Below are 19,785 nucleotides of genomic sequence, written 5' to 3' on the forward strand. Positions count from 1 at the left end.
ACCAGGGCCAGATCTGAAAGTTCTCACCCAAATCCATAGCTCTGAAATTGTCCCAAAGATGCTAGTGTGCGTTGATAAGAAAAGCAGTTGTCGCAGCCCCCCAGAAGATGAACTGAACTCCCCTTCTCACTCCTCATGTTTTATACCTTTTCCTAACTAAACTGACCCCAAAGTAAACCCAAAGTAAATGTGAACAGGAAGGTGGGAACCCACTCATTTCCTGATAAGTTCCCGGATGATAGGTGTGATCTTTGTTTCTTTGTTTGACAGGAGTTTATCCTGTCTTCTCCAAAGGCTTAGAAATGCACAACACCTCCTAGTTTGAAAGGAGCTATTCTGTTTCCTCGTGATGGCCTAGATTATCATAAACATTTCCTTTGTTGGAAAGGAGCACCTATTCTTACTGGGTGACAAATCCCAAATTTCCATGAGTCAGGAAGTCTATACCTTCAGGCATTGCAAGATATGTACTCAGAGGTCACAGAGAGGCTGTTTCCCAGGAATCTTTGTTGTTGCAGGCCTTTTCAAACTCTGGTTCACTGAGATGAATCAAAGATTAAAAATTCCCAATATTTGATACCTCATAACAGTCCCCCCCTCGTTAATTAGCGTGTTCAACCACGCGTAATTAACGCTTCCTTAAGTTGTTCCGGAACTTGATGCGTTCCTCCAACTTCCTCACGTTTCAAGCCTGGGATATCATCCATTTGATCAAAACTCGCATTCCAATTATTGCCATACACTGTCCAATTAATATGACCCCAGTTGGATGCATCATAATAGTCAAAAGCCCCAGAAGAATCTTGGCTCCATCCAAACAATGCATCCTACCATGTGTCTTTAATTTTGGCTGCAATTCCAATAATAGCTTGATTTTCATGCTTTACCTGTAAAATAGCTTGTTCCCCCATCTTTTTAGCTGTTCCCAATTGTGTCTGAAATGTAGTGTGTGAACACAACCCCTGTACATCTTTAAGGACATATTCTAGAGATACTGGAATGATTCTATTATGAAACTCTGGGCATAATTGGATCTTTTGAAGTGTCCAAAAAGGGACTTGAAAAGAAAAGTCACTTCCTGATTAAAATATTGCAAATACATCCATTAAAGAAGAATTGATGAAGCTGCACAAATACTATTGCTCATTATTACACACATTCTCATATATCCATTGGCTTGACACACATTAACTGGACAACCGGTTGTCTCTCACACACACATTCTTTCCCCACACAGACCACAGCAAACCATTCCTTGGTATTTTAGAGAAAGCAGTAGAGATAAACAGTAAATTACCCTTCATCATAGCATTCACAATTAATAGGAAACGTTGAATAGTCAGAACATTAAACATTATAAGACCCAACACAAACTTATACAAATCTGCTTTCTTCGATGTTTATATTATACATTTATTATGACAAGAGCAGTCCTTTCAAGCTTGGAATGAAGTTGCCTTTTAACACAAAGTTCATCCTGAGAAAGTTGAATGCTTCTGTTAGGTGAACGCTGACTTAAGTCTGTAGATTGTTTAGTAGTTGAGAATGTTGGAAATGCAACAACAACAACAAAAACAACACCTGTGTGACATTGAAGCACTGCAAGCTTCATCTTGCCTCATATTTACAGCTGTTAAGCACATCAAGCAGGAAGTTGAATCAGGAGCACAGGAGATCATGGTACCAAGTAGACAGGAACGTAACAAAAATGCAGGTTGTTCTGTTGATCCAAGAACACAGTAGTTTGGTTTTGCTATCATCTGTTCTTTGGTTTGGATGGCAATATATGTACAGTTCTACATCTTACAAATGCCTCCAAAAAGCCCCCAATTTAGAACTGCCACCAGGCATCTGAATCCATTCTGACTTCCCAACAGTTGGGCAGTTTAATGCTGAGACACCAGAATTCCAGCATCCTCATTTGCTTCATTTTCATTTAAAAAGAAAAGTAACCCTGCACTGCTTTTGCACTTTCACACCACCATTGAACTTAAACCTTTTATTAGTTGGATTAATCTGTTCAGGCATTGTTTCCCTCAGAACCTGATCAGACTTCCAACCCATCTTGAGGAAGCAAAGCAGGGTGTCTTACATTATGGGCACCCCCCCTTCATAATAAGATGACCCATCAACCTATCACAAAGAGAAACCCACCCAATTGCAACATACTTGCAATTTGGCTGGATTGCTTTCAGGTGGGGGGCATATGTGCTCTTAAATCAAACCACAGAGACCTTTGAAGCTTTCCCCTTTGTTTTCCAGGGCTAAAGTTCACTATGCTATCCTAAGAGTGCTGATTTGTTGTTCCTGAATCTTCCTGAAACAACAAACTTCAAAAGGGGAGGGTTGTCTTAGCCTTTTCCTTTTCTATGTGCACTCTATGAATGCATGTTTCCTGAGTCTTTACCACTGGTCCAATGCCTATAACCATTGGGCTCTCCTGTCTGAACAAAGACTTTTGTTAGTGCTGTGCTTGGAGAAAAAGGATTTATACCTCTTGCTATGAATGCAAAACAAAGAAATGTTAGTGGCACAAATAGATTAAGTTCTGTTCCAAATCAGCAGGGAGTTCCAATGGTGCTCATCCTGTATGTAGAGCAGTTGCTCTAAGTGCCTGTCAAGGAATAAATGCACTAACATGTGTTAGAATTATGAGCATCATTTTAAAAGAAAAAAGTTCATTAGTAATAGTGTGATTTATATGCACAAGGTATGACAATGAGGAAAGCATTTCCCTGTTGAAAGTCCTGGTCCATCTTCATTCAAAGAGCAACTGGGGATGAGTTTCTGTTTTGGAAGCAAAGTAATATTAATTCCCAATGTGAATTCTAATATGAGGTAGACAATTACTGTGGCTGGAAGCTCTGCATTTTGGTCCCCTTTTTGATAATGACTTTACCTAGTCACAAGAGGGCATCACATTAAGTTTAAACAGCAAGGTGGCCTCAGTTTTGCCTATCTAGAAAATGGGCAAATCATACATTTCACAGACAAATTTAAAACAATTACCTGGGATCGAGCACCTTAAGAAGAGGTTTTATTTTCCTTATGAAAGAAAGAACCTTCAAGAAGTTTTGTTGTTGACTTCCAAATTTTTTCCCCTCTCTTACCCAAGTTCAAAAGTTTAAACAGGTATAGGTTCTAATCCACAATCTGGCCACAATGATGAAAAAAAAAGGAACCACATACAACATTTTGTTATTTCCTGTCATTTTTCCCCTTTCTTATTACCATCAATCAATATTTCTCAAACTATCCTTCCTCTACCATCAAAATAGCTTATTTCCTAGAATTCTTCATATTGCATTCCTACCTTTGCTTTCCTACAACTTTTCAGTCCTTCATTTTACTTACAACCTTTCTAATTCATGGGTATCTTTTCCCTATCAAAGTGTATGGGGGGGGGAGGAAAACATTTCTACCCACAAGGCACTACATACAAATTTAGTTGGCACTTACAATTGCCTCCCTTTATATACAGGTAAATGGGTAGAGTAGTTCCAAAAGTAATTTTGTTTATTTTGCCCCTTTGGCCTCTGACAGAAAAACTAACTGTGCCAGGCTTTTATCTACAAGCAACAGCCAAAGGTTCAGGTCTAATCTAAACAAAAGGAACTCTAGTATCTTCTCCTGATTTCAAGATGTATGCTTAATACGTTTGTGCTAGATCTAGAGAACAAGGGGGGGGGAACCAATCTCTTTCCCTTTTCTGCAATTCTGGCTCAACATGCAGTAACGAAAAACCAGAACCACGTCAAAAAGAAATTTAACATTTACAAGATAAGAAATAACTGACAAATAATGAAAAGTAAAACTTATTCTAGACAAATATCCCCCTCTGTGAACATCTGCTATTGCGCCTTCACCTTTCCTATTAGTATAGCCAAAAGGGCTAATGTAGGTTGGAGGTGGAGTACATTCATATCTTCTCCCATATCTCTAAGTGCTTGCCAAATCTGAATCCTTACTGGGTCCCTAAAATCTATTCTGTCCTCCCTAGGATTAGCTGTACTTTGATTAAAAGCAGCCCGTGGGGCACCAGTTCTTCCAGTTCTATTCCCAAAGTTGCCAGGTGCTCCTCTGGCATTTCCCATTGGTGTGAAATTACCCCAGTTGGGACCACTATTCCCCAATGGCTGGTAATTTCCTCTGTTAGGCACTCCTCGATTAGCAGTAGGTACCACAGAAGAATGTGCTCCCTGGTTGGTGTATGTTATAGCCTGAATAGGTTTCAGCTGAGCTTTCTTAGAAGTGGGGGCACCTTTACGCAAGACTCCTGTCTCCCTAAATAAGCTGCTATCTTGTGTTATTCCCTTAATTCCTGCCATGTAACTGCCTCTGGATTTACTCTGCCTAATGAAAGCCTAGTTTGTGCATTTAATCCTGAATATGCAGATTCTATAAACTCTCTAGTCCCATAATTCCATTGACCCTGAGCATTACGCTGTACCCCATCTGCTAAACGTGCCAGCAATTTCTTTCAGTTCAAATACACTTCTGGGCTTTCCCCAGCTCCTTGACTTTCCAACAAATAAATTTTCTGTATATTTAAACCTGGAGAAAATATTTTTAACACTGTTCTTCTCCACTCATCTGCTGTGGGTCCATTAATTAAACCCATAGCCCCCTCAATGCTTGCTATATTATTGTCAGCTGTACAATATCTAGCAACTTGGGATAAATCATAAGGATCAGCAGTGGGGTGCATGGATTCCATTCGAGTAATCCAGTTTAAAGCAGTATCTTTATTTAAAGGACCCATGCACTCTGCCACTGCTTTTGCCTGTGAAGGAGTCCAGCTCACAACATCCTGTACCTCCTTTGTAGTGATCTGCCCCCTCGTGTTAGTTTCCTTTACTTCCCTCAGTGATATAGGAGCAAGATGTTCCATTTTCCATTCAGGGTTTTCCAGAGCAAGCCTCTGCAGCTCCCTGATTACAGAATCTGGCTTATTTCCTCCTGTGGGGAGGGGATGAGGCTCAGGGAAGGAACAAGAGGAAGGAGGGGCTGTAGGAACAATGGGTAAGGGGGATTCTACTTGAAAAGGTGATTCAGAGGCACCCCTAAGAGGAGTAGAAGCCAGTGTTGGGTGTAGCTGCAAATCAGGCTCTCCCAATACCCCCCTGTAGATAGACAGAACCCCTTTTTGTGCTTCTGCTTCTGCTTCTAGTGCCCTTATTCTTTTCTCACACTCTACATGACTAACTATTTTGCTTTGTGTTTGTACCCTTTTAACAAGATGTTCTGCTGCCAAGGTGGCATGGTTCATATCTCTGGTTAATTCATCTATTTGCCCCCCAGCCTTTTTTGAAAAGCTGACTGCTTGGTCTCGCTCCCTTTCCATGGAGCTCAGAGAAGCAGCCCATCTAACCTTTTCAGATTTAAAATCTAATTTTTCCTGCTCAAATTCCTCCTCTTTGTTCTTCAATTGCTGCCTTAAAAGTTCATAATCCCTCTCCCAGTCCTCAATCTGTCCTTGCAACCTGTTTATTTCCCCCTGTGCCTTCTTTAATTTGGCAGAAGATGCTTGCATTGAATTAAATAAACCCCACACAGCAGCAGCTTCTTTCTGTAACTTAGAAGGCTTGCACTCCTGACAGTACAGGTCAAATGCCCCTGAGAATTCCTGAAAAGGATCCTCAGACTGAAAGCAATCATCCCCCCAAATACAGTTTCCTCGCTTTGATATCCATCGCTCAATGGCAGAAAGATCACCTTGCTTTTTCAAAAACCTTTTAATCCCACTCATAGGTGATCCTACACCTTCTGCCATGTTTTCTGACTTTTTATGCAATCCCTTTTTTCCTTTAGAAAACACACCAGATAAAAACCCACTCCTAGGTAATGCAAAGTTTTTTCCTAGTTTCCCCAGCTTGATTGATTCTCAGCAGCGCTGTTGGCCACCAGCTCTGCCAAAAAGCCAGCAAGCTAAAGGACTTTTAGCCAAATTAAAGGGACAGGTACAAAAATAGGGAATCCTGCAGGATGGATCCTTTTCCTCAGGATTTTTAATCTTCCCCAGGCAAGTCTAGTCTTCACAAACTGGCCATAATCAGGTCCTATTTCTAAGGAGCTCTGATCCCAATTGTAAAGACCCCCGATCTTGCGGAAGCGGAGGGAAGAACAAAACGCTGTTTTTGGAAACTACAACTCCAGTTTCCAAAGAAATTTAATCCTGAATGAACCAGCGTCTCATGGATTAATTTATCCTTACCCAAGTGCTCGATTTCAGTGTGAATGTTTGCCCTCAATCATTCACAAATTGATCACTTCTGTGGGTCAAGGAGGGGAACAGGGAACAAAAGGAAAACAGCATTTGTTCAGGGAAAACTTTTTACCTTTTTAATACTCAAACCTTTGCATTACCACACTTTTACCTCCCACCTTAACCTTTGAGGAAAGAGTGAAAACATACAGACACATGAACACAAGAACATTTACATGCACTCAGGACTGACTACACGGTACCCCAGGTAGCTGGACTTTTCACACATTATTTTAAAGTCCCAGCACACCCTTGCTGCCCGCCATTCTCCACCAGCTGTTACGAAGGGACCTTGAACTTCCTCATGAGCAGAGCTCACTAGAAATCCAAATTCCCCAAAAGAGAGCAGCAGGATCTTTTGCTGGAGTTACCCGCACGTCACCCCCAGAACATGTATAATTTTACCCTTAACTCAATAACACATACACTGCAAGTAAAATAAAGAGTGGTTTTATTAAGAGAAGGAACAAAGAAAAATATTGCAGTTTACAATTGCAGTTAACAATGAGTAGTTTTCTAACTATTATTCATTCATTCATTCATTCAGCAACACTGGATAGACTAGAGCAAAGAGACTAGCCCTATAAACACTTTCACATTAAGCTCACCCACACAGAAAGAAAGAAAAAAGGAAAGAAAAAGGCCCAGATAGTTGCATATACCTTTCCTGGAGAGTTGCTGCAAGCCTAAAGCTGAGAGAGACTTTCATATCTAGCCCAATGAGCAAAAGCTCCACCCTTTGTAACCAGGGCCAGATCTGAAAGTTCTCACCCAAATCCATAGCTCTGAAATTGTCCCAAAGATGCTAGTGTGCGTTGATAAGAAAAGCAGTTGTCGCAGCCCCCCAGAAGATGAACTGAACTCCCCTTCTCACTCCTCATGTTTTATACCTTTTCCTAACTAAACTGACCCCAAAGTAAACCCAAAGTAAATGTGATCAGGAAGGTGGGAACCCACTCATTTCCTGATAAGTTCCCGGATGATAGGTGTGATCTTTGTTTCTTTGTTTGACAGGAGTTTATCCTGTCTTCTCCAAAGGCTTAGAAATGCACAACACCTCCTAGTTTGAAAGGAGCTATTCTGTTTCCTCGTGATGGCCTAGATTATCATAAACATTTCCTTTGTTGGAAAGGAGCGCCTATTCTTACTGGGTGACAAATCCCAAATTTCCATGAGTCAGGAAGTCTATACCTTCAGGCATTGCAAGATATGTACTCAGAGGTCACAGAGGGGCTGTTTCCCAGGAATCTTTGCTGTTGCAGGCCTTTTCAAACTCTGGTTCACTGAGATGAATCAAAGATTAAAAATTCCCAATATTTGATACCTCATAACAGGTTCCCCACCCTGTCTATCAGAGTTAACCAGGATAACATGTATACTTTAGTTAATATGGTGTTGAATGAGTGATTGTACATTTGCAGCACATTTTGACAGCAGCAGCCAAAGCTTAGCTCCCACTCACCCCAATCCTGTAACACAAGACCTGGTATTTGTTGGTAGAAAATTAACACAACAACAAAAGTCTCTGAAGCAGCAGACAAAAAAAAAAAGCACTTTGCATAAGCCATTGTAAAAATTATATTGAAAAAGACCCGAGTAAATTTTCCATGTGCTCAGACTCACATGGACAATGATGTTTGAATGAGAAGATGACAGTCTAGAAGGCCAGGAGAACCACAGAGCTCCAATCAGGTGATGCTCCTTCAAGGCTGTTGCTGGTGATCTGGGACACCTGGTCTGTTATGCATGCCTCCCATCCTTAAGGCTAGCATCTGTAGTGACTGTGACCTTGATAGCTGTCAAAAGGTTCTCTTCCATGGATCAGTATGTCTTCATGCAGTCACCAGTTCAATGGACCCCTCAGCTTGTTGGCAATGGGAAGCATCGTATTGACCTGACTTTCCTCCTGGTATGAAAGGAAGTTATTGTGCAAAGGCCTTGCATGAAACCATTTCACTTTGTCTTGGCACAATGCCATCATGCTCAGCAGTAGCTGTGCCAGGGCCATGCCCCCAAGCATCCAGAAGTATCCCATCCCACTGATAATACAAAGGTTAATAGGCCTATAACTGGGACACCTGGGACGCCTGCCATCAATTGGCATGTTAGGTCTAGGATGGTCCCTGATTCAACTGTTGTTAGGCAGTATCCATTCCGCCCCACTAAAAGTGACAGCTCTTCAACAGCCAGCCAATTTTGGCTCTACTTCAGACAGCCAGAGCTACTACAGTTGACATTGGATGAGGGAGGAGAGTCACCCAGGTTGAGGATTCTAACTGCCATTAAGTCTGCTGTCTGAGGGAAGAAGGAGCTGCCCTGTCCCCCAGTCCTTGTACTCCAGCCCTTGTCCTAGGCCTGGGCATTGTCACCAGCTCTGCTCCTACATCTAATAGGGGGTTAGGGATACGGCCCAGGTCCAGGCTATTTGTCAGACCGTATCTCCCTATATGAGCCTGCCCGGGCCCTGAGATCTTCAGGAGAGGCCCTTCTCTCAGTCCCAACACCTTTGCAAGTGCGATTGGTGGGGACACAAGATAGGTCCTTCTCGGTGGCTGCACCTAAGTTCTGGAACTCCCTTCCTAGGGAGGCACGAATGGCCCCCTCCTTGCCATCCTTCCGTCGGCAAGTAAAGACTTTTTTATTCCGACAGGCTTTTGGGATAGAAGGTGTTTAGGATTGGGCTTTACAAGGCTTGTTTTATTGTTTTATATTATTATTGGTATTATTTTAAATTATTTTTAGATTTTTAAGTGCCTTTTAAGGTTTTAAGGTTGTGCATAGTTTAATTGTATTTTAATTGTATGCTTTTTTATGTTTTTAACTACATGTAGTTCTATTTGTAAGCCGCCTTGAGTTCCAGTTTGGAAAAAGGGCGGGGTAAAAATAAAGTTTCAATCAATCAATCAATCAAGATTGCTCCTGGGGAGGGGCTGCTCTTCATCAAGGCCAACACAGCTCTTGAAGGGATGGGATCTGGGTTTAAGAGGAGGGAGGTACGGAAGCTCACCCCAAACATCTGAAAAGGAGGCTGACTGATTTGGAGATTCACAGGAGGGGTTCTTCTTCAGAACATGCAGCAAGGATCTGCTGTCACCAAACTTGAGAGATGCTTTGGTAGAATTTGGCAGAACAGAATGCAGAAGGCATCACTGGAAAGGAAGCTGCTTGCTTTGTTTTGTTCTGCCTGCTTTGTTTGTCAACCCCACCTACCATCCCCTCCCAGATTTCTTAAGTACCCCCACTTCCCCCCACAGGTTGTCAAAGTTCCCACCCCACTCCCTATCCCCCACAGGTCAGCAAGGCTGGCCTCCCATCCCCCCATGTCCCAGGCCTCTTGCCAATCCCCCATTCCCACCCATACTAGATGCCCCCAAACGCACAGGCACACCCTTGGCATCCCCATGCACACACAGATACAGGGACATTCTCTCTGTCTTGCGCACACATAGAAACACTCCCCCTCGCTACTACCACTCCTTCCTCACCCCTCACCCTCGCCACCATTCTTCTCCTCACTGCCATTGCCTTCCCCTTGTGCCACCACTCCACTCAGCAATCCACTTGCCTTGGCTGTTGGGCCACTGCCACCAGCCTCCTACCTATTCAGACCCAGTTCAGTCCTCCCACTTGCTGCGGCCTTGCAACCTCCACACTTGCAGCCTCCTCAGCATCCACCTCCCTCTCCAAGGCCACCCCCTCTTCTGCCCCCTCTGCAGCCCCAGCCGCCTCCACAGCTGCCACAGTCTCCACTGCCACCACCATATAACCTGCTTGCTCACCCATGCCGCCGCACCTCACTGTGATGCTTCATGATGGTGTGAGGGCTTACCTTTTTATATCTATAGATTGTGGACAGTCACCACATGGGAACAGCCCATACGGATTAACCCAGATGTGGAGGACCTTCGGCACTAGATGATGAACTACAACTCCCATCATCCCTGGCCAGTGGCCATGCTTGATAGGGCTGATACAAGGTGTAGGACATCTGGAGGGCCAAAGGTTCCTAACATGGATTAACCCAACCCAAGTGGAGCCTGTATTCAGACACTTACCATAGTGGTGAAGGATCACATGCCCTTTTAAAGCCACCCAAGTGAGGGATGGGCAACTTTTTTCTGTTGAGGGCTGATTCCGCTTGGGGTAAGCTGTTGAGGGAAGCATGTTGGATGTGGGTGGGGCCAGAGCCAAAAATGGGCAGTCACCTCTTTTCCACCCCCTGTTCTCTCTTTCTTTCCAACACCCCCTTCTGTCTCTCTCTTCTTTGAAGGGACAGAAGTAAGACGAAAGTTTAAATAAACTCTGAACAATGATAAGTAAGGTCCCATGGCAAGTGACATTAATAAGAAAAGGAGACCAAGATGGGTGGGAATTTCAAAAAAGGGAAATTCGAAAGGCACAATGGCAAATGATTCCAACAAGGAATTAGGCGGAAGACAGCAGAAGCAGTCAGTGTGGCTTCACAAAAACACTTGGACATGACCTGAAAACAAAAAAAGATATACAAGAAGTGGAAGGAAGGCCAGGTCACAAAGGAAGAGTATGGAAAGGTAGCACAGGATTGCAGGGATGGCGTCGGGAAGGCTAAAGTTGAGAATGAGCAGAAGTTAGCGAGAGATGGCAAAAGCAACAAAAAAGCTTTCTTCAGGTATGTCCATAGTAAAAGACAGAGAAAAGAAATGGTGGCACAGCTACTCAGTGAGGATGGCAAAATGCTAATAGATGACAAAGAAAAGGCAGAGGTGCTCAATTCCTTCTTTAACTCAGTCTTCTCCCAAAAGAGGGTCTATCATCCTCCTGGGAAATGTGATGATGAAGGGGCACGATTGCAGCTTGAGATTGATAGACAAATGGTCAAGCAATACCTAATTTCTTTGAACAAGTTCAAATCTCCCCAATAAACTGCATCCTAGAGTATTGGTGGAACTGGCTGAAGAACTGTCAGAACCGCTTTTCAATTTTTGCAAAATCGTGGAGGATGGGTGAAGTGCCAGATAGCTGGAGGAGGGATAATGGTGTCCCTATCTTCAAAAGAGGCAAAAAGGAGGAACCAGGGAACTACAGACCAGTCAGCCTGACATCAATCCCTGGAAAATTCTGGAGCAGATTATAAAGCAGTCAGTCTACAAGCACCTTGAAAACAATGCAGTGATTCTAGGAGCCAACACAGATTTGTCAAAGAACAAATCCTGCCAGACGAATCTTATCTCATTTTGTTATCAGGTAACCTCCCTGATAGACTGTGGGAATGCTGTGGACATAATATATCTTGACTTCAGATCTGTAAGTCTCACATAGCTATTGTGAGCAGCCTCCTCTGTGAGTTTACAGAAGCCTTCAATGATTTATTTAAATTTCTAATGGCACAGAGCTTGGGATCTGCTGCACCAGCCCCTCACTTGCTTCAGTGAGCTTTGTGTCACAAGAATCTCTCTCTCTTTCACACACACGCACACACACAAATTCTGCTTGGCCCACTCAGGGGAACAAACACACCAGAATAACATGGGTTTTAAACTTTTCTTTAAAATTAGGACAAGATCTAATGTCTATATTGAGATAGCTAACCCATGGGCTGTATATGGGGCCACAGAAGACCCACATATTTTGGGGGAGCTATGTCAGCAGGAGCTTTTTAAAAAAATTGGCTGACCACAGCATCCCTGCTGTTGTTCAGGTGTTCCATTGCTGATTTTAAACAATTTTTTATGTTTCTTGGGAGACGTCTCCTAAAATTGATAGCCATTACAAAGTCTAGCTTTACTTCCATATTCAGAGCACTTCTTGAATGCACAGGAGCAGTCTTGTGCTTTCAGCTTTGTTTGCTGCCACTAGCTGCCAACTGCAATACCTTTGGATAACGGAAGTGTGTATTCTTATTCCTACACCAGCCTTGCCCAGAATAAAGACATGCTGGAAGTAGCCCTTGGAGGTGTGGCTCTTGAGCCAAAAAAGGTTAGCTACTCCTTGTCTATATCTCAATAAACAAAGGGATGTGATGGTAGTGATGAAGGCTCTTAGGGGAACAACCATGATTTTAAAGCAGGATGGGATAGGTGCAATGAGTTTGGCCTCCCTTTGGCTGAACTGTTTTCACCCTAAGTGTTTATGGCTGCGATTTGTTAAGTTGTTCAGATCACTAAGCGAGGAAGAGCAGGAAGGGCTTAGGGAAGAAGAAGGCAAGGACCTAAAGTGACAGCGTGTCAGAGGCAGCCAGCAAGCTTAAGAAAGGCGGCTTGGAAGACGGAATGATCCAGAGGAGTAAGAGGGTGAGGAGGTGATCAAAGGAAAAGTCAGAGGGGAAAGTAAGATGGGAGAAAGTTGAGCTGCACAAGTTGAGGTGAAGGGCTGGGATATAAGGAAAACTCAAGTCCACATATGGAGTTGAAATGTAACCAACCCAAAACTTTGGCTGCTGGTCTCAAGGATACATTTAATGCTTCTGTACTCAGCAACTGCATGACCTGCCATACCACTTAAATCAAGCAGAATTATTGGTTCACCCTTTTCTCCATCTCTTTCTCCTCCATTTTGTACTATCAGTACCAATTTCTCACAACAGCCATTTTTGCACAACCCTGTGAAAACATGCAGCGTGGAAAGTATAAGTTGTGTTTTATAAACAGTCAATGAAGATGATGTTTAAAATATACAAATATCTTTTTTTCTGAATGCAGACATATGGCCACTGACTTTCCAGAGATTTGTCCTGTATTTTTCTGTCCTAAAACTCCTCTCCTTTTCTATGTTACCGTTGCGATGATCTGATGGTCTCCCCCCCCCCCCGGATCTTAAAATGTTAGGACTTTTATCTTTTCAGAGTAACATAGGAAGCATCCCTCAAACAAAAAACAGCAGGAGTGAGTTGCGAAGTGAAGATCAATGAGATTCACAGTGGGCACTACACAAAGCTGTCCTGATCCCTGAGACTACGCTTGTGGCATTTACAAAGTTCTAGAAAGGACAAATAATGCCTTTCAGGTTTCATATGGTGTAAACATGATTAAAGGAAAAATAAAAGGGGACTGCAAAAAAAAAAAATTACCAACAAACCACAACCCCTGAAAAGAGAGCCTTAAGTGCATCGGTGGGGGTGGGATGGGGTGTCCATTTTCATATTAACCAGCCTGGTACTTCTTTCCCAAAAGACAAAGACTATTAAATGTTTCATGTAACCAGTTCTTGGCTCTTACAGCACCTGGCTCTTACTTAGCACCCATGACTCAGCAAAATGCAGCTTGTATCGAACATTTTAGAGCAGCCTTTCGCAGTTCATATAGTTCCTGGTTAAATGTCACTCTTTTAAAAAATGCACCTATTACATAACTTATTCAGAATTTCTGTGGTGGGCATATTTTATTTAAATCAGGGTCACCAATATCACCTCCCATCTCAAGCAGAGTCCAAAAGAGCACCTTGCCAATGCAAAGGAATGTCTTCAAACTCAAAAATGAAATGAACTGCATTGTGAAGGACAAAAGGTGTCCAAGTGACTTAAAAAACAAAAACAGGAAGGTTATCCTCTCTGCAAGATGCTTGCAGCAATAATATTATTTCAAAACACAAAGCATTTGGTAACATGTTTGGGTACTTGGTTCCCTGGTTTGGTCCAAAACTCCACTATTGTCAAGGGCAGCATACTGCCGGCTACCAAATGCTAGGAACAAAGAATGGCCAGAAACAATCACTCACCTCCTTGTGAACTTCTAGGCAAAGTGGAATAGATGGGCAGTTGGCCCAATCTAGCAAGTCAATCCCCATCTTCTGATATTCTCCCCGCTGGTGTCTCACAAGTGTCACTGCCATGCTATACGAAAGGCCTTATAATGCCACAAACTGGGAACACCGGTTTTAAAAGAAAAGATGTTCACTGCTCATACACCATTCAAGAGACACTCAAAGTGAGCTTTGGGGTTCAACATCCCCTTCCCAAGAGTGTCAGCACCCCAGCTCAGCAATGCACAGAGGGCGGCTTGCTGACTCAGAAGACCATTAGGCCAAACCACACACACTTTCCTGCATTCTAAACTAGGGGTGCTTCCAGATGGGTATTTATTGTAGGGCTGGTGCTCCTCATCCATGCAAGGGTTTTTGCAGCATCCGCATGGCGTCGTCATAAAAAAAAAACCAGCTGTATTTCTCCCCCCACCCTTTTAATCTGGACTTACTCTTTCTGGGGGAAATCCAATGTTGCCAGTAACCCGTTTGTAGTATTTGTATGACCCATTTGCAGTATTAACCCCCCTCTGGAAGCACCCTAGGTTTCCTTATCCCTCCTTACATAATAAACTTCAGTCCACATGGTCTTCTGTAAGCAAGTTGCATCATAACTCATACCAGAACTATGTCACCTGCAGCACCGTTTCAAGGATCCAGCATGCTCCAGATGGCTGGATTAGCAGCAGCAATGAGAGGAAAGTAAGGAGAAGGGTAAAAGAAGGTCCTTGAGCTGGCTTTGCTTTGTCTTGCTGTATTGTTTGAAAGATCTCTAGTTAGCACCCTTGAAGAAAAAGCCCTGCCGATTCAAGCCACACTCTGAGGTAACCTATCCTGGGCTACACAACCACTGTGCTCTTGGCAGTTTGTTGGCAACAAAATGGCTGCTGCTGCAACAGTTTCAGTTTGTTTCCTTCACTGTTTTTTTTTAAAAAAAGTGCCACAGAACAACAACTAAATCATCATCGTTGCTAAATGAAAGGGGTTGTGTCCGAAACTGGCACTCCTTCCATTTTGGAAAGGGGCTCAGAAACATGTGCCGGCTTTGCCCCATGTAAACTGTGTTGAGATAGATAACAATAAAGGTTCCAGAAAAAGAAACCCACACACACATATACTCATGTCACAACAGGGGAGGAGGTCCTGAGACTGGTAGCTGACTGTTTGAGCTCCATGCTGTCCTTCCTCTGTCCCGCTATGTCTTGAGAAAGAAGAAGAGGAGACTCGCTTCCTTTTTGTGAAACAGCTAAAGGTTTGTCCAAGGTAACCGGGAACCACTGGAACTCTGAGCTGCTCCGGAGCTCTACAGGACTCCACCCTACTGGAGCCTCCAGGGGAGCAGGAGGATGAGGAGATAGCAGCCTTGACGTGTCCACTTTTGAAGCGCCATTGTCAGGACTGTCCTGAGACTGTGAAGCAGCATTAACCTGGCAGGTGCCAAAGGCAGCTGAGCCAGTGAGGGTGGCTAGGAAGCCATGGGCTGTCTCTGTCTCTTTTGGAGCTGTACCCTTAATCCTTTGCAGTTGGCTCATGACAGTGGGATGGAGTGGCAGTTGTGGGAAAGGGCTGGGAAGAACAGCACCTCCACGGGTTCCAGTCTCAGAAGCTCCATGGTCAATGGTGGGAGGCTGACTAGTGGTGACCTTTTTGCTACAGGATTCACAGCAGAGCTTGTTGTAGCCAGGAATGGAGCAATAGCGAGCCAGGACTTCCATCTGGCAGAATATGGATTTGTCTCCAAGGCACAGCTCCTCTGTAACAAGGAAAGTTACAAAGAGGTTTCTTTAAATGGAGGAAGGATATACATCTACTGAGCAGACAAACTGCCACCAAATCTATCACGATTTCAAATCACAGAACAGGACAGTGTAAATGATCTCATTTCCATTCTATGAAAATACTATCATCCCCCCCCCGTGCACATATGTTCAGCTGGGTCAAAAACATGCCAGCCTGGGCTCCATCACTTTTATTGCCATAGAATGGGAGCAGGGGATCTGTGGCCATCCAGGTGCTGCTGGACTCCAAACTCTCATTGTCCTTGGTTATGCATATTTGGTTATGCTGGCTGGGGCTGATGGGAGTTCAATCATATCTGGAGGTCCACAAACTCCCCAACCCCCTCAGAAGGATGCTCCATATGAATTAAACAAATTCATGATATACAGTTATATATACAACTAACAATACAAAAGCATTGGTCTCAGAAATAGAGTTAAGCAGAGGGAGAATAGACAAAAAAGAGAAAAGATTCACAGACCTGTGGGACTCCAGTGCTGTAGGTTGGATACCATTTGTCATATATGGGGCAAGGAGCATGGGGTGTCAGAGATACTGGAGGGCTGAAGGGGTTCAGTGCCCTAGTCCCTTTCACCCTAATATCCATACTATGATCCTGGTGCATAGGACAGTTTCAATCAGGAATCAGAAATTTAGTGTTGCGTGTGTCACTCTACCTTCCCCTTCTCCCACCTCTATGGAAAAATGGCCAATTCCACAACCCTAGCCCTACAATACACAGGCTAAAAAACTCTGAGCCTCGTGCCTATTTCTAAAGAGAAACAATGTTGTGGGGAGGTGTTGAAACATAGGCAGGGGGAATGAAGATTCAAAATGATAGGTGTCAAGTGACAACTACTATAGTCTTTACTGTTTACAGAAATCTAGGTGCATAAAAGTGTGTACCCGAGTGGCATTAGGCCTATGGATATGTCAGCAAGCACAGAATATCAGCATGGGAGCCTAAGAGGAGAAGACAAAGAGAGGAACGTAAAGTCAGTGAGATGCAAGTGAGCAGACAGCTGAAAGAGAAGCAGGCAAACAAAAAGGCAGGCACAAGTACCTACTCAGGAATTTGCTTTTAACATTCTGCAAGGTCAACACCAGTCAGAGAATCCTGCAAAAAAACCCCACTAGATGGCAGTGCTTCATTTCCAAACAATGACCTTAAGAGACTGCAGTTGTTTACCTGGGGGTAAGCCCCACTGAATTCAATGGGATCTACTTCTGAGTAGAGCTGGCACTATAAGGCTCTTGGATCAGCATTAATCCCAAACTAATTCCAAACTGGGATCATGTATCTATGAATCATGGCAAATTGAAACCTTTCCACATTATTTGGTGTTCTATAAGGTGATGAAGAATTTAACAAAGTTGGCCTATTCCTCCCGAAGATTGCTTATTTAATTATTTACACTATAGCCGTGTTGGTAATAACAGCAACACAGGTTAATTTATAGACAACTCTTTCTGTAAAGTATTTGTGTTTTACCATGGATAATTTAAGACAGACAGCACAACTTGAGAACCAAGCTATGGCATGGTATGTTGACCCATCGAGAGCTCCATAAAACTTGCTGCCTGCTGGGGTTAGTCAAGAACCAGGTGGGTCACCATACAGGGCTAGTAGGCTGTGTTCAGCTTGGTGGAGCCCAAGTTGGGTAGGCCTGATTTACAGAGCACAAAAATCTGTACTGGGATGAATTGATTTCTATGAAATGACCTTTAGCAGGAGCAGGGAAACCTTGTTTGAGCCAGAGGGTCACATTTCATTCTGGCCATATTTAGAGGCAAAAGTGGGCAGAAAATGAATGAAATTTTTACCTCTGTACAGTAGGCCAGTTTCTACACACACTCCTCCATCCAGACAAGCAAGAGTAATTATCAGAACTCAAGGATACATTCTAGCCAGGAGAAAACACTTCAAGGAGAGTGTGAAGCAAGGTCAGTGAGGGGTGTGGTTTGGGGAGGGGTTATGGCCTGGGGAAGAGTTCCAAAAGCTAGAAGAAGAGGCTTGGAGGGCAGTGGCTGCTGGTGGCTCCATGTCAGTGGGGCAGTGGAATCTGCTCCAGGTTTTAGTCTGAACTTTCAAGGAGCTGTCCAAGGTGCTGAACCTATTTTGGGAATATTTTGCCTCTGGGGCTGAGGATCCCAATCCCTGGCCAATGACTTCAGCACTATATTTACTCATTTACACAACTGAACAGGGGACATCTCAGGTTTTCCTTCTTCTCAGTTCTCCAAGGAAAGGCACAGAATAAGGGAAGTTTCCAAAATGGCAGCTTCCCATTCTCAAGCACACAATAGCAACACAAGAAGCCTTCCAGGAAACAGCAGCCCCCCCCCCCCAGTTCTGCTGCTCAGTAACACCCTCCCTCAACTTCCTACACATAAAATTGCAGCAACTCAGCTGCATGACTGGACAACCTGGAAAAACCCTGACAGTAGTTCTAACATTTCACAAATTAAATCTTATCTGAGTAGCGACTGGTATTTAAAAAGGAAATTGAGAGTAAAACAGATGATAATTCAAAATGTGAAACAGAAGTGCACTCACTTGATATCTTGCTAACAGGATTTTTGGCACTCTCCTGAGGCACCCATTGGACCTTAGGAGTCACATGATCACTGGTGTCTGCATTTGCTGTGATGCTTAACAGCTTTCCTGGTGGGGAAGGAGAAAGGAATATAGGTCAAGTATCTGGACAATAATAACAAGTAAAAACGTTTTAGGGAAGGTGGGACACTAGAGACTTTCCCATGATCATCCTCAATCTTTCATGACATGGTTTCAAATGTTTTGAAGAAAATACAAAAAGAGGGGGGGCATTTTGGCCCTCTAGAGACTAACAGATTAACTGTGGCATAAGCTTCCATGGCTTCACCATTCTTCACGCAGCTCAACATCAAAAGAAACCATGCACCCAGGTACGTATTCTGTTTATTTACAGCTCCCAGGGTTAGCATAGATATGTCACTTTGCCTTTGCCTTCTGGTCTTCCTCCCTGCTGCCTCTCTCTGAGAGCAGACTCTATACATTCTCACTTTCCTGGTGAGTCCAAGTTGTTTCCTTACTTCCTAAGGCCTCTGAGGCTGTCAGAAAGTCTTGGCTCCTCCTCCTTCCATCTCTTTTTCCTAGGAACTGGGAATGTGGCCTCTGCAAGCCCAAAACAGCTGTCCCTAAGTGGGCCAGCTTTGCTCTTCCAGGTCCTTCTCCCACTCTGCCTTGTCCCAATCCCCCTTCACGCAGCAGAGCTCCATGGAGCTACCACCCCTGAAGCACAGAGCTGCAGCTTTCAGTTCCAGCCGCTGCCTCTGCTCATACAGGCAGTTGTTACCCACATATGGTATTAGATCCGGGTAGTGATGGCTGTGGCCATGTCTCCCACCACTTGCCACACTCTCTAGTCCACAAAAGCTCATGCCACAAAAATCAGGACTATCTGGAAGGTTGATGACCTCTGAACATTTCAATCCATACATCTCTCATCAGATGTAGTGGTGGTGAGCAGCAAGAATGGCTTCAAAAGCATCCCACACAAAATTCATTGAAAAAATACCACCACCAGCATCTGGTTCAAAAATATTAAAGGCATACATTCTCATCTAGCAGATCATTTAAAAGTGCCAGAAGCTAAACACAAACAGGGAACAAAATATTCTCTAGTTCTCCATATGCTGCTCGTACCTGCTTTAAACTAAAGCACAAACAACTGAACCAAAGAACTGGAAAGATAGCGTGGTCTGCAACAGAGTTAAGTCATGGAATTAGCATTTGAGTCAGAAGATCCTCAGACTTACTGCCCAGAGACTTCACCAGACCATGCAGGACACGGAATAATGGGTTCAAGTTGCAGGAAGCCAGATTTTGACTGAACATCAGGAAAAGCTTCCTAACTGTTAGAGCAGTACAACAATGGAACCAGTTACCTAGGGAGGTGGTGGGCTCTCCAACACTGGAAGCATTCAAGAGGCAGCTGGACAGACACCTGTTGGGGATGTTTTAAGTTGGATTCCTGCACTGA

General features: G+C 43.7%; 1 protein-coding gene across 10 annotated transcripts in view; it reads right to left on the minus strand.

The window, feature by feature from the left end:
* Positions 1 to 12,167: 12,167 nt before the first annotated feature.
* Positions 12,168 to 19,785, minus strand: part of ADAMTS14 (ADAM metallopeptidase with thrombospondin type 1 motif 14) — a 96,058-nt gene continuing 88,440 nt past the window's right edge. For 9 of the 10 annotated variants that reach the window (XM_061635262.1, XM_061635261.1, XM_061635260.1 and 6 more), the window contains 2 exons: positions 18,318 to 18,425; positions 12,168 to 15,734 (listed from right to left, as the gene is read on the minus strand). In XM_061635262.1, coding sequence (XP_061491246.1) covers positions 15,100 to 15,734; positions 18,318 to 18,425 — 743 coding nt within the window. In that variant the 3' untranslated portion in view covers positions 12,168 to 15,099. Of the gene's footprint in view, positions 15,735 to 16,666; positions 16,724 to 18,317; positions 18,426 to 19,785 lie in introns of all 10 variants that reach the window. The other variant, XM_061635268.1, reaches the window with a different exon arrangement.

This window comes from Rhineura floridana, chromosome 7, assembly GCF_030035675.1.
Source record: "Rhineura floridana isolate rRhiFlo1 chromosome 7, rRhiFlo1.hap2, whole genome shotgun sequence".
NCBI lineage: Eukaryota > Metazoa > Chordata > Lepidosauria > Squamata > Rhineuridae > Rhineura > Rhineura floridana.